The sequence below is a fragment of the Salmo trutta genome, chromosome 23 (genome assembly GCF_901001165.1).
Source record: "Salmo trutta chromosome 23, fSalTru1.1, whole genome shotgun sequence".
Lineage (NCBI taxonomy): Eukaryota > Metazoa > Chordata > Actinopteri > Salmoniformes > Salmonidae > Salmo > Salmo trutta.
Genome location: NC_042979.1, coordinates 7497076 through 7523853, shown reverse-complemented (window position 1 = coordinate 7523853; position 26778 = coordinate 7497076). Strand labels below are relative to the sequence as shown.

The window sequence follows — 26778 nt, the reverse complement described above, 5'->3', positions numbered from 1 at the left end:
CATTTCGTGCATTTTTTTTTAAAATTCTTTTTTTGTACTGCCCCCCCCCGTGGGAATTGAACCCACAACCCTGGCGTTGCGCACACCATGCTGGGCCACAGGGAAGCCTATTACAATGGGTTGTGAGACTCATTTGTATTTTTTTGTTTGTTGCCAGAATCAATGAAATTGAAATTATTTTACTTTATAATACATATTCATGTGTTAAGTCACATTGTACTTTCTGTGTTTTAGTTTAGTGCCCCTGATTAAGAAAAATGAAAGGGGGTGAATTTGACTCAAGGTTCCTGCCCTATGATGTGATGACTTATGTTTTTGATATACCTACCTTACAATCATGTTTTAAATAAAGTACTGCTAGCTAGTATGTATTCAAATAATGTTGTGTACCTGTCCCTTTAAATTTTGCAATGTTGAAATAACATGAACACATGAGCTGCTGTTCTAACGAAACTTTTGGCCTTTCTATCACTCAAACTACTATTCCCACAATCCCTTTCACGAATGAAATTTTGACGTAATCAAAATGACGAAAACGTCATGGTGGACTAGTGTGTGTGCATGGTGCTAGACGGATTAAAACGTCGACCATATGGAATATATGTCGAAAAACTGATCATTAAATACGAGGTTGGTATTTTTATGGATTACGATACGTATTTGGGGAAGTGGAAGTTAGTATTACATTGCTACATTACTTTCCTAGGCGTCTAAAGAAAGCGTGACTGCTAGCTAACTGTTAGCAAGTTTACAACTTTTAGCACGCTAATAATGCTCATTCGTCGTTACTATGTAAGACATGCTAGCTAACAAAATACAGTGAGCTGAAATTGTAATTTATCATACTTTACGTTTTCTGGTGAATTTCCCTAGCTAACTTACCCGTGGTAGTCAGCTATGGTATGTGACTGACACGTAGCTGACGTTAGCTAGCTGAGTCAGAAGATAAGTGAGCCAGTGAGTGACATTTGGCAGCTGAGCAGACTTCTTGCAGCTAACAGATGCATTTAGTAGCTAACTAGCTTAGACACAAGCCATTGATGGTTATTTGCCATGTATGTAATAAAAGTTCGCTTGCTAGCAACCCTGAGTTCTGATGTGTTTCTTATAGTTAATGTCATCATCTGTGTCACAGCCTCTGCAATAGGACAGAATGCTTCGCAGATCCAGGATCAGTGTTCGTCCGAACGTCAGGCCAGCAGGCAGAGGGCCAGCCCCAGCCTCCTCCCAGGACACTCCACCTTCCCAGGAGGCTCCAGCTGCAGGCTCCCAGGCCTCCGAGGACCTTCCCCAGGCAGGGGGCCAGTGCATGAAGGACACCACAACTGCAGTGCTAGAAGCCTCCACAGAGTCCACCACACCCAGAGAGTGAGTGCCAATCGATCAATGGGGAAAGGGGGATACCTAATCAGTTGTACAACTGAATGCCTTCAACTGAAATGTGTCTTCTGCATTTAATTCAACCCCTCTGAATCAGAGAGGTGCAGGGGGCTGCCTTAATCAACATCCATAATTGAGTCAAATGTATTATAGTCACTTTTACAGTTGAATGTGTAAATGCAGAGGTGTGGCTGTCAGTGACTGTTCTGGAGGTTTATAATCTCTCATAGGATTTCACATTTTGTTGTAGAATTGAGAACTACTCAAGGTAACATGGGTCGTACACATGGTTTAAACTAGTCTGATGAATTAGGCTGTAATACACAATTAATTTGTATATGCAGCCTGAAACTAATGCCTGCAAAATCGTGTAAATGTTTAATAAAAATACATTTAAACTTAGTATACTGGCTGTCTGTGCGGTTTGTCCTTCTTTTGCTAAAAATTTGAGACAAAATATCCACAGGAAAGTATTGTTTACCAGATTTTTTTTTTAGAGAGCCAGTAGGTATATGATTTTTCACCAAGGTAAAGTTTGTTTTGTATTGGATCTTTTTTCATTTCGTCAATAGCTTGGAACTAAGCATGCCATGACAATGAAAATGTTGTATTCTGAATCAGGGGATGATGGAGAACAATCCACACTTTAAATGATTTAAAAAATTGGGAAATCTGAAGAAAAAAAATTGAAAAAATTGAAATATATGAAAAAGTCACACAAAAAGGTCTGGATTGTTTTCCATCCTCCCCTGATTCAGAATACATAATTTATTGTCACAGTAAACAATACTTTCCTGTGGAGATTTGTCTCAAATTTCAAGCAGCTTAAAGACAAACCGCACAGACCGTCTGGAGAGAAAGTTTAAATGTAAATGTATTATACATTCTGGCTCATAAGAAACATTTTACACAATTTTGCAGCCATTGGCTTCAGGCTGTATATACATATTAATCAGACTAGGTTTAAACTTGGTTTTGCCCCAACAACCATCCTCTGACTGTGGTTCAGTGTTGCCCACGTATTAGCTGACTGTCTGCATTGTCTCTGACCCTTTTGTCTTTGGTATAGGGATGGAAAAGACCCAAATGGCGAGGCTTCCAGCAGCACCCCCTCTGCTGGTCTTCAAAGGAGGAAGCGGTTCGCTGTCATGCCAAACCTTGCCAAACCCCGGGTGGCCGCCACCCCAGCCCTCACCCGCTCCTCCCCCAGGACCCCCAAGTCCCCTTTGAGAGCGGGCACTGAGACTCCAGCTCCAACCCCTGAGGCTCCAGAGGCCCCCAGAGAGACAGATTCTGGACCCCCACAGGGCATGAGATCCCCAAGGCGGAGGCCCTCTGGTGGTAGTAGGCAGTCCAAAGGACAACCCAAACCCAGGCCACTGTCCCCAGCTTCCCCAGGCCCTACAACAACCTCTCTGGGGAATGTGGCAGTGGAGGACTCATCCTCGTCACAACAGACCCCGCAGGCAGCAGGCAAAGGCAGCATCCAATCAGATCTCCTGAAAAAAACACCAACCATTAAAGTTCCATCCACTCCGTTAGAGATAGTCCCATCATCCTCCCTTCCAGACAAAGAGGGTATCTCAGTATCAGAGAGAGCCAAGACTCTGGTCACCAGGTCTGTGCCTGGTGGGCTCACCGGGCTGGCACCAGGGAAGTCCAGGCTTAGCAGGTTCCTGAATGACCCAACAGACCTACAGAGGCTGGCTAAGGCCCGGAAGCTCAGAGAGCTGCTGAGACAGGAGATGAACAAGGAGAAGGTGAGATTGGTTTTAGTCTCACTGGGGATCTTTAGTTCAAAGAATAAAGTGATGCTAGAAAGGTTTTGTACAATTTCAGCCAGTATTTTTGAAAGTAGCGCTCACGAGCCAAAACGTGTCCCCAGTAATTGTGCACAACTGTATTCAACATAATCCATTTAGTTTGATATGTTACGTCCTGATTTTATTTATAAAAAAAAAAAAAGAATTAGTATGTTACAAATTCCAATTCGTACAATGTTATTAATTTGTATGTGCTTAAGATCCCGTTCAATCTATTTAAGGATGGATAATGTCATCTTGTGAGCTAACAACATTATGCATGTTTGATAACACACAATCTGCACAGAATGTAGGATTATTATTGCAAATTGATATGTTAAACGCTTCTCTAGGCACAGTCAATCTTTTGAAGATACCAAGAAATGCAAATTCATTGCAGATCTCAAACACTCAGTGACAGTGTTTACTGTCATTGTTTAGATGCTTGTCATACCACTGAATTTTAACATCGTGATGTTTTGAATGTGCAGAAACGGAGCAAAGCCAAGGTGTGTGTGAGCGAATACACACTAGATCCCTCTAAAATGACCATGAGAGATCTCATCTACTACCTGCCTGATACCAACCCCATGACGTAAGCTTACACCTTTAGTGGGTGTGAGTCTGGGTGGGGGGGGTGTATTTGTTGGGGACAGTCAGTGTAAATCTATGTTCTATTTTAAAGGTTTTTCTGAGGCGTAAGTTCCCTGTGTTGTGTTTTCCTTCCAGGTCTTATCTGGTAGAGGAACAGAGGGAGAACGAGACTGTCCTCCCACTCACCCCACCAAGAGAAGAGTAAGACCGTATCATGTTCAAGTTTATTTTCCATTTCTAGAAAATATATTTTAGGCAGGCAATAAAGTGTGTGAAATATCATCTCACAATGTAACAACTAAGTGAGCTGTGCTATTTAACCCAATTGAAATGATCATCTTTGTCTTATACAGGTCACCTGAAAGACCCCCAACACCGGAGGCCCCAGCTGAGACAGCCAGCCAGGGAGATGAAGATGAGGATGACGATGGGGTGATGGTCCCGCGGGTGAAGGTGGCAGAAGACGGCTCTCTGATCATCGATGAGGAGAGGTCAGCGACGTCTCTGTTTCCTAATTGAAAAGCAATTTTTTATTTACTTCCTGAATTGACTTCCTAATTTGACTGAATTGAACTTCACCCCAATCCTGTTATGTTTGGATGTTACCTAACTTTCTCCCCCTGTGTGTTTGTGTGTGTGTCCCAGTTTGACGGTGGAGGTCTTGAGGCAGAAAGGGCCCAACCCAGCTGATGATAGAGACCCCATCTTTGAGCGTGGCTCCACAACCACCTACTCGAGCTTCAGGAAGGGGACACACGTCAAGCCCTGGTCCAACAAAGGTCTGTCTGACAACCACTGCTTGGGTCCAATAGAACTCTACTCTATCCCAATATTTACTTAATCATCAGTTACATCTTAGTTTACCTGCGTTTGTGCATGTTGAAACCAAAAGTCCTACTAAAACAAAGTCTTTGTGCTGTTTCGTCAGAGACGGACATGTTCTTCCTGGCCATCAGTATGGTGGGAACAGACTTCTCCATGATTGGACAGCTGTTCCCTCACCGCGGTCGCACCGAGATCAAGGTATCACTGACAGTCTATAAATTACCTGTGTAATTTATTATAGTGTTATTCCTGATTTAGCCCCATAAGTAGGGCCCTGTGTTTTGGTTGTTCATGTCACATAACCTGGATTTTAAAGGCACAGGGCAGTAAAAAAAAAAATATATACACTACTGGACTATATTCAAACTGGAAATCGTATATCCTGAGGCTTCATTTATTGTGTCTGGAGATTTTAACAAAGCAAATTTGAGAGCAAGCATATTGATTGCGCTACACGCATGGGCAATACCCTCGACCACTGCTACTCTAACTTCTGCGATGCATACAAAGCCCTCCCCCTCCCTCTTTTCAGCAAATCCTACCCCGACCCCATCTTCCTCCTACCGTCTTATAGGCAGAAACTCAAACAGAATGTACCAGTGACGAGAACCATTCAACGCTGGTCCGACCAATCGGAAACCACGCTTTAAGATTGTTTTTATCACGTGGACTGGAATATGTTCCGGTCAGCCACAGAGAACAACATCGACCTATACGCTGACTCGACCTACACCCTAACCAGAAACCGTGGATGGATGGCGGCATTCGCGCAAAACTGAAAGCACACACCACCGCATTTAACCATGGAAAGAGGTCTGGGAATATGACTGAATATAGACCGTGTAGCTATTCCCTCCGCAAGGCAATAAAACCAGAGAAATGCCAGTACAGGGACAAGGTGGAGTCGCAATTCAACGGCTCAGACACGAGACGTATGTAGCAAGGTCTACAGGAAATAACGGACTTCAAAAAGAAAACCAGCCACGTCACAGACACCGACATCACGCTTCCAGACAAACTAAACACCTTCTTTGCCCGCTTTGAGGATAATACAGTGCCACCGTCACGGCCGCTAACAAGGACTGCGCCCCCCTCTCCTTCTCTGTGGCTGACGTGAGTAAAACATTTAAAAGTGTTAACCCTCGCAAGGCTGCTGGCCCAGACGGCATCCTTAGCCGTGTCCTAAGAGCATGCGCAGACCAGCTGGCAGGTGTGTTTACGGACATATTCATTGCTCCCTATCCCAGTCTGTTGTCCCCACATGCTTCAAGATGGCCACCATTGTTCCTGTACCCAAGAAGGCAAAGATGACTGAATGAAATGACTACCGCCCCGTAACACTGACTTCTGTCATCATGAAGTGAATAGAGAGACTAGTCAAGGATCATATCACCTCCACCTTACTGGCCACCCTAGACCCACTTCAGTTTGCATACCGCCCTAACAGGTCGACAGACGACGCAATCGCCATCACACTGCACACTGCCATATCCCATCTGGACAAAAGGAATACCTATGTAAGAATGCTGTTCATTGACTACAGCTCAGCATTCAACACCATAGTACCCTACAAGCTCATCATCAAGCTGGAGGCCCTGTGTCTCAACCCAGCCCTGTGAAATTGGGTCCTGGTCTTTCTGACGGGCCGCCCCCAGGTGGTGAAGGTAGGAAACAACATCTCCACTTCGCTGATCCTCAACACTGGGGCCCCACAACGGTGCGTGCTCAGCCCCCTCCTGTACTCCCTGTTCACCCATGACTGCGTGGTCATGCACGCCTCCAACTCAATCATCAAGTTTGCAGACGACACAACAGTAGTGGGCTTGATTACCAACAACGACGAGACAGCCTACAGGGAGGAGGTGAGGGCACTCGGAGCATGGTGTCAGGTAAACAACCTCTCACTCAACGTCAACAAAACAAAGGAGATGATCGTGGACTTCAGGAAACAGCAGAGGGAGCACCCACCTATCCACATTGAAGGGACAGCAGTGGAGAAGGTGGAAAGTTTTAAGTTTCTCAGACAAACTGAAATGGTCCACCCACACAGACAGTGTGGTGAAGAAGGCACAACAGCGCCTCTTCAACCTCAGGAGGCTGAAGAAGTTTGGCTTGTCACCCAAAACCCTGACAAACCTTTACAGATGCACAATCGAGAGCATCCTGTCGGGCTGTATCACAGCCTGGTACGGCAACCTTACCGCCCTCAACCGCAAGGCTCTCCAGAGGGTGGTGCGGTCTGCACAACACATCACCGGGTGCATACTACCTGCCCTTTGACCCCTACAGCACCCGATGTCACAGGAAGGCCAAAAAAATCATCAAGGACATCAACCTCCCGAGCCACTGCCTGTTCACATCGCTACCATCCAGAAGGCGAGGTCAGTACAGGTGCATCAAAGCTGGGACCGAGAGACTGAAAAACAGCTTCTGTCTCAAGGCCATCAGACTGTTAAACCGCCATCACTAACAGAGAGAGGCTGCTGTCTACATTAAGACCCAATCACTGGCCACTTTATACAATAACATGCTAAATAATGGCACTTTAATGTTTACATATCTTACATTGCTCATATCACATGTATATACTGTATTTTATACCATCTATTGCACCTTGCCAATGCTGCTCGGCCATCGCTCATCCATATACTTACATGTACATATCCTCATTCACTCCTTTAGATTTGTGTGTATTAGGTAGTTGTTGGAGAATTGTTAGATATTACTGCACTGTCGGATCTAGAAGCACACTCGCATTAACATCTGCTAACCATGTGTATGTTACACTTAAGATTTGATACCATTCAAAAGTTTGGGGTCACTTAGAAATGTCCTTGTTTTCTACGAGAGTATACATGAAATGAGTTGCAAAATGAATAGGAAATATAGTCAAGACGTTGACAAGGTTATAAATAATGATTTTTAATTGAAATAATAATTGTGTCCTACAAATTTTCCTTTTGTCAAAGAATCCTCCATTTGCAGCAATTACAGCCTTGCAGACCTTTGACGTTGTAGTTGTCAATTTGTTGAGGTAATCTGAAGAGATTCCACCCCATGCTTCCTGAAGCACCTCCCACAAGTTGGATTGGCTTGATGAGTGCTTCTTACGTACCATACGGTCAAGCTGCTCCCACAACAGCTCAATAGGGTTGAGATCCTGTGACTGTGCTGGCCACTCCATTATAGACAGAATACCAGCTCACTGCTTCTTCCTTAAATAGTTATTGCATAGTTTGGAGCTGTGCTTTGGGTCATTGTCCTGTTGTAGGAGGAAATTGGCTCCAATTAAGTGCCGTCCACAGGGTATGGCATGGCGTTGCAAAATGGAGTGATAGCCTTCCTTCTTCAAGATCCCTTTTACTCTGTACAAATCTCCCACTTTACCACCACGAAAGCACCCCCAGACCATCACATTGCCTCCACCATCCTTGACAGATGGTGTCAAGCAGCCCTTCAGCATCTTTGCATATTTTCTGCGTCTCACAAATGTTCTTCTTTGTGATCTGAACACCTCAAACTTAGATTTGTCTGTCCATAAAACTTTTTTCCAATCTTCCTCAGTCCAGTGTCTGTTCTTTTGCTCATCTTAATCTTTTCTTTTTATTGGCCAGTCTGAGATATGGCTTTTTCTTTGCATCTCCGCATAGAAGGCCAGCATCCCGGAGTCACCTCTTCACTGTTGACGTTGAGACTGGTGTTTTGCGGGTACTATTTAATGAAGCTGCCAGTTGAGGACTTGTGAGGCGTCTGTTTCTCAAACTAGACACTCTAAAGTACTTGTCCTCTTGCTCATTTGTGCAAAGGGGCCTCCCACTCTTTCTATTCTGGTTAGAGCCAGTTTGCGCTGTTCTGTGAAGGGAGTAGTACACAGCGTTGTACGAGATCTTCAGTTTCTTGGCAATTTCTCGCATGGAATAGCCTTCATTTCTCAGAACAAGAATAGACTGACGAGTTTCAGAAGAAAGTTATTTGTTTCTGTCCATTTGAACCTGTAATCGAACCGACAAATGCTGATCCTCCAGATACTCAACTAGTCTGAAGAAGGCCAGTTTTATTGCTTCTTTAATCAGGACAACCGTTTTCAGCTGTGGTAACATAATTACAAAAGGGATTTCTAATGATCAATTAGCCTTTTAAAATTATACACTTGGATTAGCTAACACAACGTACCATTGGAACACAGGAGTGATGGTTGCTGATAATGGGCCTCTGTACGCCTATGTAGATATTCCATAAAAAATCTGCCGTTTCCAGGATCAGAAGTCATTTACAACATTAACAATGTCTACACTGTATTTCTGATCAATTTGATGTTATTTTAATGGACAAAAAAGTTGCTTTTTTTGCATTGTTTTTGCATTTTTAAGTGACCCATAACTTTTGAACAGTAGTGTATATATTTATGTATATTTCCACACTGAGGATGGAATAATACTGTGAAATTATGAAAATGCCCTTTTAGTGTAAGAGCTATTTGAAAAGACTGCCATAAATGTCATCTTGTTTTGGTGGGAGGATGTTTTGGCGGGAGGATGTTTTGGCCTTCCATGATACCATGTGGTAAATTAGTTAATAGACCACCAATGAGAAAGAGAGTTCCCAACCTCTGCCAATAACAGCAAATGTTCAGTTTCCCCTCCCCACTCCCAGACAGTCCTAGCAGAATTATTCCTTGAGAAATTGCCCATTGACCATTTTAATTGAAAATAATCACAGTAATATACCGTAATTTCCAGACTATAAATCTCAACTTTTTTCCCACGCTTTGAACCTCACGGCTTAAACAATGACGTGGCTAATATATGGATTTTTCCCGCTTTCAAATTTTTTTTCCCCAAAAAACACATTCTGTGACGTGCTCAGTTCTTTGGCGGCATGAAGCTTTCATTAGACCAATGAAATTGCCGAACGGGTTAAGGTCAAACAACTTTTTTGTTTACTGTTTAGATTAAATCGAGCGCTTTCAAACTTCCCATCATTCTGGTAGTCATTTTGTCACCCTCATCATGGCAAAGACACGGAGAAATGCATATGATGCAGCTTTCAAGTTGAAGGCGATTGATCTGGCTGTTGGAAAAGGAAATAGAGCTGCTGCACGGGAGCTTGGTCTTAATGAGTCGATGATAAGACGTTGGAAACAGCAGCGTGAGGAATTGACTCAGTGCAAAAAGACAACTAAAGCTTACTGCAAATGTTTTATTTTTTGTTACAAGCCGTGTTTCGTTAAAGCCTATTTATTTTTGTTACAAGCCGTGTTTCGTTAAAGCCTGTGTAAAGTTAATTTGTTTCAATGTACCGTTAGGCACCTGCGGCTTATAGACATGTGCGGCTTATTTATGTTCAAAATATATATTTTTTTTAATTCAGTGGGTGCGGCTTATATTCAGGTGTGCTCAATAGTCCGGAAATTACGGTACTTCGTTTTTTACCTCAGAAATTATTTTATGAGAGAAATAAAACAGGTGCATTGGACCTTTAACCATTAAATAAACGTTTTCCATAAGACTTTCCCCTTCTCTTTTTTTTATGTCAGATTGTCCAGAACCATCCTTATACATTTGCTATAATTTTTGGTGTAATTCTCATTTCTGGAAAAGGCTTAAAATAAAGATTTCAATCCAGGTCATGATCAACCACAACAACAGGCCCTACCCATAAGGTATACGGGTATTTGGAAATAGCCACGGGATGGTTTTTCAATACCGTCAAAACTGTTAACTATTTCTTTGAAGTTTTTCCAATTCATTTTAATATTTGTTGCTACTTTTTAAGTAAATACCTTCAGTCAACTTGTGTAATACATTAGGAGATTAAGCAGATCGCATTTTTCATTTCACCTGTCTCATTGTTACATTATGAAGGTTACCATAGTTCCCCAGAACAGTTGAGCCAGTCAAATGTTTGTTTGTAAATAGTTTAACGGGAGAAAGCGGGAGCAGGTCCAGCTGTGTATTGACAGGGGTCGCATTTCTTTGAAAGTAACGTTTAACATTTTTGCTTCAATAGAGTGATCAGGGATGTGCAACTATAGTTTTCCTTCACAGAAAATACATTAATGCAACACATTCGGCAGAAAATTGTTTAATTTTAACAGCTGGCAGCCACACAAGTAAATGAGATTACTGTAAAAAAGCAAGGTATTTCTTTGCCAAAATGATGCATGGCATCATATTTTTATCATAGAAAGAATGTTGCCAGGTACATTTCCTTATGTTTTGCTTAAAGTTAATCTTCCATTTTACCTTAGAAAAGTAGGCTGTTTACACAGAAAAATACCAGAGAAAAGTAGCTACACATCAGTCAGAGCACTGTCTGATGATAGAATGCCCATTCGTGAATTCTCATCTGAGTGGAGAAGTGCAACTGAAGCACAAGATTTGTCTGATGCTGAGCAGAAATTACAATAACGAGCATTTTAGGTCTGCGTTTACAAAATGCAGAAAGATATTTCTTTTTTCCTGCGTGAAATTCTGTGTTAACGTTCAAGTTTAACTTGGTAGTTCTAAGTAAGTGGCTGAATAATTAAGGTAACAGGGCATCATATTGTGTTAGCTTTCTACCTTGTTTAAGAAGTCAAAGCCCTTTGGATGAGTTATTTGTACAGCTTTCTCTGCTATCTTGATTTCTTCGGGTTTTTTCTCCTCTCCGTTCTTGGCCCGTTTTCTCTCCCCCCCCCCCCCTTTTCTGAGCAGAGCAGGCAGACTTGTTGCCCGAGCAACTTCATTTGCGCCCGTTAGCATATTTAGCTAGCAGCCTCCATGGAAATTCGCTATTACTTGCACTCATTTTGTTAGCATTCTGGTAATGGATGCCCAATGGGCTTTTCTTTTGTGTGTTTTTGGCACCCTCTTGTGTACTAAGTTGCTAATACCATAAATCCCAGGATGAGAAGGACGGTAATGAAGATATGAAGGTCTGGGTACCGCCCAACCCTAAATACTGTAGATCGGGGCTGTAGCACTATACAACTGTACTAGGTTGTGTTACTGTCGTTTTGTAATTCTGTCTCCTGTTTTTGTGTCTTTCAGAACAAGTTCAAGAAAGAGGAGAGAGCAAACAGCTGGAGGATAGACAAGGCCTTCAGTAAGTTTGAAAAACTTTTGTCAGAAGGAACTTACTATACTCGGCCGTTATAGACGTGATTCGGGAATCCAATTCATCTCGGTCTTTTCTCTGTTCTGACTGCACTGTTGGAGCTAGGAACCCAAGCATTTCGCTACAGCCGCAATAACATCTGCTATATATGTGTATCTAACCATCAAAAATGTGATTTGATTTAGAGGAGAAACGCAGGCTGGATCTTGAGTTCTTTACTAGTCTCCTGGAGAAGATCTTGGCTGCAGAGGCAAAGAGGAACAAAAATAACAAGTCCCCCACAGAAAAGATAGGGATCAAGAAAAAAATCAAACCGAAAGGTAACTAAGATACATTTCCTTGTTTACTACCTAGTTGGTCATGTAGGGAGTTCCACCACAAAGTCAATGCCTGAATTTCTCAGAGTGGATTTTAACAGACGTTAAAATGTGTTGTTGATGATGATGATGTGTTGCATCTCATATGGCATCTCTCACCTATGTAATCTGGCGAAATTGTTGTGATTTCTTGAACATTATTCATAGTTAAAAGGTAGTGATGTCTTCAGCCCACGCATTAGCCGTCTTTGCTCCCTGTATGAGTCTCTATCTCTGTTCTCACTGTCCATCAGAAAAGAAAGCAGCGAAGCAGCTGAGCGACGTGGAGGAGGAGGGGTTAGACGCGGAGATGGACACAGAGGAGATGGAGGGAGAGAAGGAGAACGAGAACGTCTCTAACGAAGGGACCACACTTTCCTCCGCTCCCACCACTAAGAGAAAACGCAAAAGTAGGGATGGAGGAGGAGAGTCCTCTCCTGAAGAAGCAAAGGATGAAAAGAAAAAGAAGATCGACCTAATAACAAGTGATCAAGGTGCAGTAGAACTTCCACGACTTCAGTGGTGCTTTTCACAGTAGCCATACAACAAAGTGAAAATATACAAAATCTAGTAACTCATTATTTATCTTACTTACTGCCGTTGTTTCCTCTGCTTCCTCAGAAGAGGCTGGTGTACCTGAAGATTCTGAGGCAGGGCCTCCAGAGAGGTAACACTTGCCGTTTGTAAATGTCAACTATTTTGTTCTTTACATTAGGAGAAAAAGTGTCAAGTGCTGAAATAATTTTTAGACTTCATATTCATCATCTCCAGCAGCACCCCAACATCAACATACACTATACATACAAAGTATGTGGACACCCTTTCAAATGAGTGGTTTCGGCTATTTCAGCCACACCCGTTGCTGACAGGTGTAAAATGGAGCACACATGCAATCGCCATAGACAAACATTAGCAGTAGAATGGACTTACTGAAGGGCTCAGTGACTTTCAACGTGGTACCGTCATAGGATGCCACCTTTCCAACAAGTCAGTTTGTCAAATGTATGCCCTGCTAGAGCTGCCCCGGTCAACTGTAAGTGCTGTTATTGTGAAGTGGAAACGTTTAGGAGCAACAGTGGCTCAGCCGCGAAGTGGTAGGTGACAAGCTCACAGAACGGGACCCCTGAAGCGAGTAAAAATCGTCTGTCCTTGGTTGCAACACTCTACCGAGTTCCAAACTGCTTCTGGAAGTCAGCACAAGAATTGCTCGTCGGGAGCTTCAAGAAATGGGTTTCCATGGCCGAGCAGGCCTAATCGCCCAACATCAGAGCCCGACCTCACTAATGCTCTTGTGGATGAATGGAAGCAAGTCCCCGCAGCAATGTTCCAACATCTAGTGGAAAGCCTTCCCAGAAGAGTGGAGGCAGTTATAGCAGCAAAGGGGGACTAACTCCATATTAATGCCCATGATTTTAGAATGAGATGTTCGACAAACAGGTGTCCATATACTTTTGGTCATGGAGAGTCATCTATGAAAATAGTGTTTCTATGTTTTGTGTGGAAAAAGATAGAGAAAGATAAGTGTTTCTAATGACATCCTCAACCAATTAGTAGGCAATGCCTACTCACAATGGGTTAAAATATCATGATGCACACCGATGATGTCACTGGAAAGACTTATCTTCCTCTATCTAACAAAACATAGAAATGTGCCATTTTCACATATGTTGATGTTGGGGTGGTTCTGGAGATGTTGATTATGAAGTTGAACATTTTAGAAATGTCCCTTTAAAGGTGCAGTATGCAGATATCGCTCTGCCATTTTCCATTTTGCTAAAAGTCTATTAGTTTGCCTAATTTCAGTTTTTGTAGAGAGTCATTGTGCCATCTAAACCCCTGTGAAATATTTTTTAAATAACCAAATATTGTATTTTCAGCTGTTTGAAACTGGTGTACAAAACCTAAAGTAAAAGACGCAAAAAACAGAATTTAAGACCGGGAAGCATAGAAATAGTGTACATAGAACAGATCTACCACTTCTTGGACTTGCGTTCAATGAGAATGACAGATCTATAACTCGCATTTCTATGTGAATTTGGTCAGGTCGCCCAAAAGATTACATATTGTAGGTTTAATAATTATGATGTATTTTTTATTAGTTCAAAGCAGGCAGAAGGGCCTGTGGAAACAGCCAAGGGACCTGTGGTGATCAAACCAGCCCAGTTGTCCCGTGGCCGATCCCAGAGACCTCTTCCTAACCTGGGTAGGAAGTGGGGCCAGAGGGGCCCTGAGCCCAATACCAAGCCTAACGTTAAAGATGGGGCAACACCTACAGAGGAGGAGAACACTGAAGAAGGGCTGTCTGAAGAACAGGTAGGTCTTTGTCCTGTGAGGAAAACCCCATTTTTAAGAGGGTAAATAGAGCTTATATTCACTCCAACATCATTGTGGACAAAAAAACTTCCCCTGTTCATATGACTTTTTTTTCCTTATTAATCGTAAATGTTTGTAACATTCTATAAACCCTAAGACTGTTGTCTGAACCTCAATAGCTGAAAAGTAGTTGAGTGTCTGTGTGGTCCAACCTCTACCTTAACTTACTTTCAGGTAGATAAAGATGCTTCTACTTCAGTCAGTCAAAAGGAGAAGAAGAAAGCTGGTAAACTCTCTTCATCTGAGGGAGAGGAGGAAGAAGCCAACGATAAACCCATCAAACCCACCAGGTACAGACACGCACACTGATCCTACATAACGGAAGAGGGTCACAGCCATATATGGCAGTAAAACTAACTATGTTAATGTATTTCAGGTATGGCAGAATACCCAAAAAGACACAGCTCTTGAATTACCCTGCAAAGGAGGATGGGGACTCGCCCTCAGACTCTGCCCCCACTCCTGCCTCAGACGGATCCCCCTCCACTTCTTCCTCCACCAAGCCCAAATCCAAACCAGCATCCAGGAGATCCAAAATCAAACCTGGCCCAGCCCTGCCAGGTAGGAAGGGCCAATCAGCGGCTAGGAAATCCAAGCTGGTCACCCTCAGGGCGTCCCAGTCTGAAGAAGAGGATGAAGATGAGGAAGAAGGAGCATGGAGAGAGGAGGCGCAGGCCGAGGAGGACACCCACAATCCCACCAGCCCAGAGGACGAGAACCAGGCACCTGCGTTCATTCCCATGAGCCTTCGCTCGCCACAACCTGTCGCCACAGAGGTTGAGGAGACCATGGAGGAGGTGAGAGGGGTGACACACTTACCATTTCACACAACTGAGCTTAGCTGTAGTGCACTGGCCTGGTTACACATCCCCTATAATTGCTCCACCATAATTCCACCATAGTTGCTGGAAGGGTCAATGTGTAAAGAACAAATCTGAGCCACTATGGAATGGGTTGGCTCAATGCTTAGAAAAAGGTTAGTCTACTGTCCCGGGGATCTAGATCCTACATAATGGATCTATTTGTATTTATTTGTAGGTTATTTTATTATTTTATCCAGTCACAGTTGCATCCCATTGGTTTACCCATTTAATTCACTCTCCGACTTGCTATTCACAAAGCTTCTTTAGTTATCCTACACTTTAGAAACCCAGCACAACCTACCCTGTGTATGTCTTTTTATTCATTTATTTATCATGCATGGTTTTTCTATCCTGTAACCTCCCTTCCTTCCTTCCATCCTGTCATCCTCTCCCCCGCTCACAGCTCGATATCTCCGTCAACGTGCCTGATGTCCTGGGTATTTCCCATGATGCATTCTGCCCTGACTCGTCATGCGAGCGGGCACAGGGTGGTGAAATGGGCACAGTGCCCTGTGAACATCAGTTGGACCTGTTAGTAGTAAGTCATCATGTGACCTCATGTGCCCTGTCCTGTTTGTCCTGTCTGTGCCATGTGGCCAAAATGTATTTCCCTATACATCACAACCATCCCTCCTTCATCCATGTTTTTGACCAACATTTTGTCATCAATAGCTAGGTTTCCATCCAATTAGTGACAGATTTTCATGTGCAAATTCTAAAATCGAACATACTTATTGCGGATAAAAGGCTGTGTGTAATGATGTAGTGCACATCAAAATAACTTTACGGTTAAATTCCCAAGTACCGGGGGAAAAAACAAGTTAAATGGGTTTACATCAACAACAAAAAAGAGTTTTATATACCAACTGTGCCCACTCTAGTCTTGTCACAAGCGCTCTAGCCAACAGCTCGCAGATCCAGTGTGGGTCGCCTACCAACAGTATGGGATTTTTTATTTTTTTTATTTGTCAAAACGGCAGCCAAGCATCGATCATCATGTCACCAGAATAAGGCCCTCGATATTTATTGGAAAGGAGCATCAAACTCATCACTGTGCACTTTCACCACCCTGTGAAGTTTATCCTAAGTTATTTCATCTGTAGCCTAATAAACTGCATGTTTGGTAGTGGGAGGACCACACATCATCACGTGACTCAAGTTTACTATGTTCTGATGGTTATTATATTATTATTTGCGCATTCAGGTGTTTCTCACCACCATTTCTCACATAATACATTTTCCAGACACTAACGTTTCCATCAGTCTGTTCGTGACTTTTTTTCATGTGTCAGGCAATTCATCCGTATTAAATGGTTGGATAGAAATCTGGTTATAGTATCACATTTGAGATTCAGTATATAGCACTTTTCAGAAGTTCTCGGTGTTAAATTGAGATCAATGGGTCAAGCATCCAATTGCGTCAAGCACGGCTGCTATATTGCTCCAGATTGTGTCTATGTTATGAGGACTAATGTTTTTGTTTTCTTCGTTCTAGGACGTGATAGACTTCCTGTCTCCAGATAACATGGAAGGTAGGTTGGTCCTTTAAAGAGCTGATATCTATTGTATCCTCTTAAGTAAAAAATATAAACGCTCTCCCTCACACCACTAACTATAGAATGTTAAACTGTTTCTCTTCCCCTCTCGCCTCTGTGTTCCAGTATCTGAGGAGAGCTACAACGAGGCAGCTAGAACCCTTCTGGCCATCGGCAACCTCACCCACCTGTCTCAGGCAGCTGAGGCCTTCACTGCAGGAGCAGATGATATCATCACGGAAGAATGTTCCAATGAGGACCAAATGTACCAGATGACACCACAGCCCACTGACCAATCACAAACTAACACCATTCCTTCTGAGTCTCTGACACCTTACCTTAGGGTCACTGAGGCATCACGAATCGCTGAGGATTCTGTACCTGTTGCCACGTCAACAACAGCCTCTATCCCAGTCTCCAAAATAACAACCTCTGTCATAATTACCATGGCAACAGCCTCAGTCCCAGTCACCACGACAACAGCCTCTGCTCCAGTCACCTTGACAACAGCAGCCTCTATCCTAGTCACCACATCAACGGCCTCTGTCCCAGTGCCTCAGAGCAGTGATACGCCCACTCTAGAATCTCCACCCATAGAGGAGGGGCCGCTCAGACAGAGGGAGGGGACTGATATTGGACACGCCTCTCAGGTGGAATCAGGTTCTGAAGTGTCAGAAGGCTCAGAGCAGCAGACAACCTCACAGACCAGGAGGAGCCACTTCCCTAAGGTCAAACCCAACCTGGGACGGGCTGCTAGGACCACACAACCCCAACAGACTACCACCACACTGTCAGAACCACCACAGACTACCACCACACTGTCAGAACCACCACTAGAGCCTATGCTGAATATCACCACAACCTCAGAACCACAGCCTACCATGATTGTCACCATAGAACCACCACTGCCTACTGAGAGTATTAATACAGAGTCAGAAACACAGCCCAACCAGAGAACTACCGCACACTCAAAATCACAACCCACCACCACACACTCCAAGCACCAGCCCACCACAAATATCATCCCACACTCAGAACCACAGCCCATTCAGAGAACCAGAGTAGCGTATTCAAAACCACAGCCTACATTGAATACCACCACACAGTCAGAACCACCCCAGCCCACACTAAATTCCACCACAAACACACTCTCAAAACAACAATCCACACAGAGTACCACCATACTCTCACAACCACAGCCCACCCCAAGCCTTGAGCAGCCAGGTCCAATTACACTCAGACCCATAGTCCCAGTCCCAGAGTCACCTTTGAGGTCATCAGAAGAGGTGAAAGGTCACGATGGCCGTAAGGGAAATACTTCCTCTTCCCTCAGTGCTGGAGTGTCCCAGTCAGGGACATCCGACTCGGAACAGCCCAAACAGACAGGCCCTCTAACCCGCAGGGCCCGTTTACCTAAACCCAAACCCAACTTGGGTCGCGCCACTACACACTCTGCAGTCCAGGTACCAGAAAGCAGGCCAAACCCTGAAGTCCAGACACCAGATGTGGCTTTCAGACCCACATCTGAGGTCCACAGTGTAGATACTGGACCCTGCCCTGAAGTCCAAACACCAGAGGAAGCTGATGAGGTTCCCATGGAAATACAACAGATCCACCAAGTCGTCCCCCTTTCTGACATCATCGATACTACTCAGGTAAGGCTATTATAAATGTCAGCTATTGGTTTAGCCTAAATGCTATTTATAATTGAATGTGTTCTAACAAAGATGTCTGGTTGTGTTACAGTTGCATTACCACAGTGTGTTTTTAAAGGGTGTGTGTGTGATTTTATTCATAGGAGGAAATACAACAGATTCACCAAGTCATCCCTCATCCACCCATAGAGGAGGGGCCTCTCAGACAGAGGGAGGGGACTGATATTGGACACGCCTCTCAGGTGGAATCAGGTTCTGAAGTGTCAGAAGGCTCAGAGCAGCAGACAACCTCACAGACCAGGAGGAGCCACTTCCCTAAGGTCAAACCCAACCTGGGACGGGCTACTAGGACCACACAACCCCAACAGATTACCACCACACTGTCAGAACCACCACAGACTACCACCACACTGTCAGAACCACCACTAGAGCCTATGCTGAATATCACCACAACCTCAGAACCACAGCCTACCATGATTATCACCATAGAACCACCACTGCCTACTGAGAGTATTAACACAGAGTCAGAAACACAGCCCAACCAGAGAACTACCGCACACTCAAAATCACAACCCACCACCACACACTCCAAGCACCAGCCCACCACAAATATCATCCCACACTCAGAACCACCGCCCATTCAGAAAACCAGAGTAGCGTATTCAAAACCACAGCCTACATTGAATACCACCACACAGTCAGAACCACCCCAGCCCACACTAAATTCCACCACAAACACACTCTCAAAACAACAATCCACACAGAGTACCACCATACTCTCACAACCACAGCCCACCCCAAGCCTTGAGCAGCCAGGTCCAGTTACACTCAGACCCATAGTCCCAGAGTCACCTCTGAGGTCATCAGAAGAGGTGAAAGGTCATGATGGCCCAAAGGAAAATACTTCCTCTTCCCTCAGTGCTGGAGGGTCCCAGTCAGGGACATCAGACCAGCCCAAACAGACAGGTCCCCCAACCCGCAGGGCCCGTTTACCTAAACCCAACTTGGGTCGCACTACCAAAGCCGCTACACGCTCTGCAGTCCAGGTACCAGAAAGCAGGCCAAGCCCTGAAGTCCAGACACCAGAGGAAGCTGATGAGGTTCCCATGGAAATACAAGAGATCCACCAAGTCGTCCCCCTTTCTGACATCATCGATACTACCCAGGTAAGGCTATTATAAATGTCAGCTATTGGTTTAGCCTAAATGCTATTTATAATTGAATGTGTTCTAACAAAGATGTCTGGTTGTGTTACAGTTGCATTACCACAGTGTGTTTTAAAGGGTGTGTGTGTGATTTTATTCATAGGAGGAAATACAACAGATTCACCAAGTCATCCCTCATCCACCCATAGAGGAGGGGCCTCTCAGACAGAGGGAGGGGACTGATATTGGACACGCCTCTCAGGTGGAATCAGGTTCTGAAGTGTCAGAAGGCTTAGAGCAGCAGACAACCTCACAGACAAGGAGGAGCCACTTCCCTAAGGTCAAACCCAACCTGGGACGGGCTGCTAGGACCACACAACCCCAACAGATTACCACCACACTGTCAGAACCACCACAGACTACCACCACACTGTCAGAACCACCACAGACTACCACCACACTGTCAGAACCACCACAGACTACCACCACACTCTCAGAACCACCACAGACTACCACCACACTGTCAGAACCACCACAGACTACCACCACACTGTCAGAACCACCACAGACTACCACCACACTGTCAGAACCACCACAGACTACCACCACACTGTCAGAACCACCACAGACTACCACCACACTGTCAGAACCACCACAGACTACCACCACACTGTCAGAACCACCACAGACTACCACCACACTGTCAGAACCACCACAGACTACCACCACACTGTCAGAACCACCACAGACTACCACCACACCGTCAGAACCACCACAGACTACCACCACACCGTCAGAACCACCACAGACTACCACCACACTGTCAGAACCACCACAGACTACCACCACACCGTCAGAACCACCGCAGACTACCACCACACCGTCAGAACCACCACAGACTACCACCACACTGTCAGAACCACCGCCCATTCAGAAAACCAGAGTAGCGCATTCAAAACCACAGCCTACATTGAATACCACCACACAGTCAGAACCACCCCAGCCCACACTAAATTCCACCACAAACACACTCTCAAAACAACAATCCACACAGAGTACCACCATACTCTCACAACCACAGCCCACCCCAAGCCTTGAGCAGCCAGGTCCAGTTACACTCAGACCTATAGTCCCAGAGTCAACTCTGAAGTCATCAGAAGAGGTGAAAGGTCACGATGGCCGTAAGGGAAATACTTCCTCTTCCCTCAGTGCTGGAGGGTCCCAGTCAGGAACATCCGATTCGGAACAGCCCAAACAGACAGGCCCTCTAACCCGCAGAGCCCGTTTACCTAAACCCAAACCCAACTTGGGTCGCACCGCCAAAGCCGCTACACGCTCTGCAGTCCAGGTACCAGAAAGCAGGCCAAGCCCTGAAGTCCAGACACCAGAGGAAGCTGATGAGGTTCCCATGGAAATACAAGAGATCCACCAAGTCTTCCCCCTTTCTGACATCATCGATACTACTCAGGTAAGGCTATTATAAATGTCAGCTATTGGTTTAGCCTAAATGCTATTTATAATTGAATGTGTTCTAACAAAGATGTCTGATTGTGTTACAGTTGCATTACCACAGTGTGTTTTTAAAGGGTGTGTGTGTGTGTGATTTTATTCATAGGAGGAAATACAACAGATTCACCAAGTCATCCCTCATCCACCCATAGAGGAGGGGCCTCTCAGACAGAGGGAGGGGACTGATATTGGACACGCCTCTCAGGTGGAATCAGGTTCTGAAGTGTCAGAAGGCTCAGAGCAGCAGACAACCTCACAGACCAGGAGGAGCCACTTCCCTAAGGTCAAACCCAACCTGGGACGGGCTGCTAGGACCACACAACCCCAACAGACTACCACCACACTGTCAGAACCACCACAGACTACCACCACACTGTCAGAACCACCACAGACTACCACCACACTGTCAGAACCACCACAGACTACCACCACACTGTCAGAACCACCACAGACTACCACCACACTCTCAGAACCACCGCCCATTCAGAGAACCAGAGTAGCTCATTCAAAACCACAGCCTGCATTGAATACCACCACACAGTCAGAACCACCCCAGCCCACACTAAATTCCACCACAAACACACTCTCAAAACAACAATCCACACAAAGTACCACCATACTCTTACAACCACAGCCCACCCCAAGCCTTGAGCAGCCAGATCCAGTTACACTCAGACCCATAGTCCCAGAGTCACCTCTGAGGTCATCAGAAGAGGTGAAAGGTCATGATGGCCCAAAGGAAAATACTTCCTCTTCCTTCAGTGCTGGAGGGTCCCAGTCAGGAACATCAGACTCAGACCAGCCCAGACAGACAGGTCCCCCAACCCGCAGAGCCCGTTTACCTAAACCCAAACCCAACTTGGGTCGCACCGCCAGAGCCGCTACACGCTCTGCAGTCCAGGTACCAGAAAGCAGGCCAAGCCCTGAAGTCCAGACACCAGATGTGGCTGATGAGGTTCCCATGGAAATACAACAGGTCCGCCAAGTCTCCCCCCTTTGTGACATCATCGATACTACCAAGGTAAGGCTATTATAAATGTCAGCTATTGGTTTAGCCGGTTGCATTACCACAGTGTGCTTTTAAAGTGTCTGATCTGTGTGTGTGGTGTTTGTATTCATAGGAGGAAATACAACAGATTCACCAAGTCATCCCTCTTACTGATGTCATTGATACTACCCAGGTAATTCAATGTATTCCTACCGAAGATGTCTGGTTGCGTGTAGAAATGTGCTCCTAAGATATGCGTCTCATCTGTGTGCATCCGATGTTTCTATTCACAGGGCGATATGTCTGTCTTTACGGAGGGAAGCTTTTTCTCGCAACAAAGTGATGCTGTCTTCATTCAGCACTCAGAAACTTCTGTATCGACTGCTCTGTTGGACCAGGCCCCGTCAGACCCGGATGAGCCTATATTCATCCTCTCCCTGACTGAAATCCCAGTACTCCCCACAGGGGAGGAGAATGGCTGCACATCCCAGACCCTCTCCGAGCCTTTCTTTTTTCTACCAGTCGCAGATGCAGGCGCTCAACTGCAGCATAGGTTTGTGCCTGTCAGTCATCACTAACCCCTTTTCCACTCAGTTTTCCCCCCAAATGCAATTTATCTCCAATATGAATGTACATTTTCTCCTCTCTCCCCCTCTTTCTTTCGTCCCTCTTTTGTGCACTCTGTCCCTTCACCCTGCATATCCTTCTCCTCTCCTTCAGCAGTGATATTGTTGCCCCTGGAGGTGGTTTGGAGAAAGGGAATGCTGGTATCCTCTGTGAAGTCTCTGAGCCTATGTCAGTGGATGAGGCCCTTCCTCAACCCTCATACACCAGTATCAAGGAGTTTGGCTCCACAGCGGGCCCAGTAGGAGTGTGTGCCTCGGCCAAACCCTCAGAAGACTCCATGGCTGATGCCGAGACTAGTGAGGACACATATCCTCCTTCTAAGAAGAGGAAAGTTCCAGAGAGAGCCAGGAGAGGTGGGCACAGAGTACACAGTAGTGCATCTAATACAATGTGTAAAACACTTGCTCTCCATCGTCTGTTTGTTTGTTTGTTCGTTCGTTCATTCGATTCCATTCATCCATCCATTTTATTGTGTAATATTCTCCTAATATAATTATGTCTCTGCTTGTGTGAAGTAGACAAACTGCAGGTGAGACCTAACACTGCAGTAAGGAAACAGACCAGTTGTTCAGCCCCTGCCAAGGAGACTGTGTCACCCGTTACCCCAGACCAGACCACCACTTTGACCACTACCACCCTAGACACTGACCACCCCGCTGCCTCCAGTCCCCCGGCCCAGCCAGGCCCCTCTGTCACGGGAACCGCATCACGAGAGGTGGTGGCTGATGAGCAGGGGACTGTGGGCTGTTTAGATCGTACAGAGACAGAGCACACGCCGACTGGAGGGGAGGACAATAGTTCAGGGGCGGAGTCTCAGGCTGCCCGTCAAATTGCACCGCTGGCTATGAGTGGCCCCTTGAGCAGGTGATTTGTCTGAAATTCATTCGTTCTTATACCTGTCACTATCTCCCCCTGTTTGTACTATCTATTAGTTATGAACTCCTCAATTAAAGATGGAGTCGTAAGTAGCTAAAAGGACCTGCTGTTGTATTATAGTTAATTGACAGGACACATTAGATTTTCTTCCATTGATTAGATTGATTAGGAGTGTTAATAATTATTGATTTAAATATTTTGGATATTCCTTCCCCCTACAGGCCTGGTAGGAGACCCAGAGGATTCCTGTCTTTCATGTCCAATAAGAACACCTCCCCTGTAGCTGTCCCCCCCCGAGGTACCAGAGCAGCCGCTCGGAGGCCCCAGGTCAACACCACCCGCCCAGGGGGGAAACGGGCGGCTCCTGCACCTTCCACCATCACCAGAACCATGCCTTCACCTTCCACAACGAATAGCACCACCACCCCCACTAGAGCCACCAGAACCACCACTAAGCCAGATTTTTCCGCCAGGGTGACTCGGGAAAAACCCTCTGATGTCCTGGCCTTACACTCAGACCCAGAGCCCAGTACCTCCCTGTGTACTACAGCTACTAAGGTAAAGAGAGGGACAATATCTGGTGATACAGTATTTTACCTATGAACTTTGCAACAAAAAAAACATCAACCTACTGTTGTGGGTATGATCTTGTATTTATTTTTTTCCAAAACGATGAGAAACAGAACCCTCATTGTACTCCTGCCCTACTCTCTCGCTCGCACTCTCTCCCTCCCCATCTCTCTTTCCACCAGTCTTCTCAGGTGCCAGCCGCCCAGCCCAGTGCGTCTCCCTGTGTGGACAGCGGTTCAGCAGACGAGGAACCCATCAACGTGTCCCAGTACTTCTTCAGTGACATCTTCACCGAGGTCGAGGAGAATGAGGGATGAGAGACGGAGAGAAAGGACGGGAAAGGAGAACAAGAAGGCACTCTGACTCTTTGTTTGAATCAAACTGGAGAACAAAATGTCAAGTACTTAAGAAAACATGTTTTTGTATCTACCACTGAAATTACGTTTCTGCTTGCTTGTGTTTATGCGAACAAGGTTTCATGCTTGCAGTGAACAGATTTGGTCACAAGATGGCAACAGTGAAACCAAAGTAGGGAAAATTCCTCTTCAAATTTTTTGGGGACCAAACTGACGCGCCTTAAGCTAATTTCCTAAATTGAACGATTATGTTTTTGGCTCTTTTACCCCAATCATATCATCTAGTCTATTGAGTAAGCTATTCATTCTAATAACATATTTATATTTATTTGGTTTACATTTTTTCAAACCACACCAAGCTAGACATTCATGATAATTTCCCTCTATCTGCATGAAGGAGAATACTTGAAATCAGTATCAACTCACTCTACAGGGACTTTCACATTCAAATTTGTGTTCTTATTTGAAATATTGTTTACATAGGTAGCCATTGTCTTATTATGAGCATTGTGTGTGTGTATATATGTTTATTATAATTTAAATAAGATATATTGGAGGGGTATGTACCCTTAACATTTACTTTGGTTTTTCACTCTTTGTGCATGAACAAGACCCAGCTTTGCAGCTTGAGGGACAGCACAGCGATGTCTCTTTATTTCATGCTCCCTGAAGATACAGGAAATATAATTTCAAATGGCGCTGGAAGAGAATCCTCTAGTTTAATCCATGTACAGTGACAAACTCACAGAAACAGTGCACAGATCATGAGTCCAATTTCAGTTCTCAATTATTGATAATGTTCTGCAGCCACTGTTGGTTCAAACTAACATAGATGTTCTGTAGCTCATGTAAAATATGTGAATAAAGTTTTATACGTTAAAGTCTACTTCGTTTCATGTGTTGCAATAACAGATGAGAAAATAACATTTGTTAAGTAGGCCTTGGCCCAGTGCCGCCTTTTTAAGGGCCCTAAGCAAGATTTAGCCACCCCCCATCTCGCAGGAAAAAAGTTTTAGTGCCTCCACTTGGCAGTGGGTAATGTTTCAGTTAAGACACAAATTGTTATTTTACAATGATGGCCTACCCCGGTCAAACCCTCCCCTAACCCAGACGACGCTGGGCCAATTGTGGGACGCCCGATCACAGCCGGTTGTGATACAGCCTGGGATCAAACCAGGGTCTGTAGTGACGCCTCTAGCACTGAGATGCAGTGCCTTAGACCGCTGCGCCACTCGGGGGCCCTTGATTTATACCAAATTCATATATCAGTGTGAGAGTGAATAACAAAATCAATGGGGAGTTCAGTCCCCCTGAGCACATGCCCTGCGGTCCGGATGGTAATTTGGTTATGATTACCTACCAATTTAAGAAATGTTAGCTGACATGGGCTAATTGAGTGACTGACAAAACAAGTGGAAAACTGCTTATGTACTACCACATTTTTTAATTGCACCTTGTGTTTTCTACTTTTCTAACTCTCAGCAGTACTTTAAGACCCTGACTGAGTTCCTGAGGTTTTTTGGTCTGGGTCCCCTAGTGGCCAAGGGGCCCTACGCTCAGCTCGTAGGGAGAGGTGGCTTTGCCTAAGCCTACTTGAAAGTGAAAATGTAGAGCTCCGTTTTGACATTGGTGTTCTGTCAGTTGACCAGCAGGAGGCAGTCTAGCTGCACAATTATGACTGCTTTTTGCAGACCAGCTATGCAGCAGAACCTTATGGCAACATAAGAAATCAGTAACAAAGTTATTCAAAAACACATTGTGCAGATATCTTAGTTAGGCTTAACAGAAATCGAGAGCACATCTCAAAAGCCTTTAAAGTGCAATGGAAACATAGTTTTTTGCTGTATGTGCATGTGTGCATAGGGGGGGTGGGGGAGGAATGTGCAGATGTTTCATTCCCAATCAGCATAGAGAGGCAGGGAGATCGTAGGGGTTGCTAGGTGACCTCACTACATAAATATTCCACCCTCTCACAGGCAGTGCCCCTCTTCTGTTGGTCCATATTGAATACGGATAGGGTTATTCACTTTTATAGACTCTGCTATTGAATTAATCAGGGGGTTTCCAACCGTTTCCATCCTGCCTAGATAAAAAAAATGAAAACTCTGCATCAGAAAATGCTGGTGGGAGGAGATATAGGAGGACGGGCTCATTGTTATGGCTGGAATGGAATCAATGGAACAGAGTGAAATGTGTTGTTTCCATGTGTTTGGTACCATTCCATTG

General features: G+C 44.9%; 1 protein-coding gene across 3 annotated transcripts; it reads left to right on the top strand.

Annotated features, from left to right (window-relative positions):
• Positions 1-511: 511 nt before the first annotated feature.
• LOC115159187 (mucin-5AC) lies at positions 512-25438 on the top strand. Of its 3 annotated transcripts, none has more exons than XM_029708663.1 (26): positions 512-630; positions 1136-1368; positions 2450-3140; positions 3674-3777; positions 3912-3977; positions 4130-4267; positions 4422-4555; positions 4705-4799; positions 11633-11687; positions 11885-12019; positions 12310-12549; positions 12677-12722; positions 14155-14368; positions 14603-14718; positions 14805-15225; positions 15695-15829; positions 16787-16823; positions 16953-18050; positions 20733-21094; positions 21242-22156; positions 22257-22316; positions 22417-22676; positions 22847-23103; positions 23266-23614; positions 23848-24184; positions 24379-25438. In XM_029708663.1, exons 2-26 carry the CDS (start codon positions 1154-1156, stop codon positions 24511-24513), a joined length of 6615 nt encoding a protein of 2204 aa, XP_029564523.1. In that variant the 5' UTR covers positions 512-630; positions 1136-1153; the 3' UTR covers positions 24514-25438. The 3 variants fall into 3 exon arrangements, with proteins under 3 accessions (XP_029564523.1, XP_029564522.1, XP_029564521.1); XM_029708662.1 differs by having other exon boundaries at positions 22844-23103; positions 23269-23614; XM_029708661.1 differs by having other exon boundaries at positions 22844-23103.
• The last annotated feature ends 1340 nt before the right edge of the window (positions 25439-26778 follow it).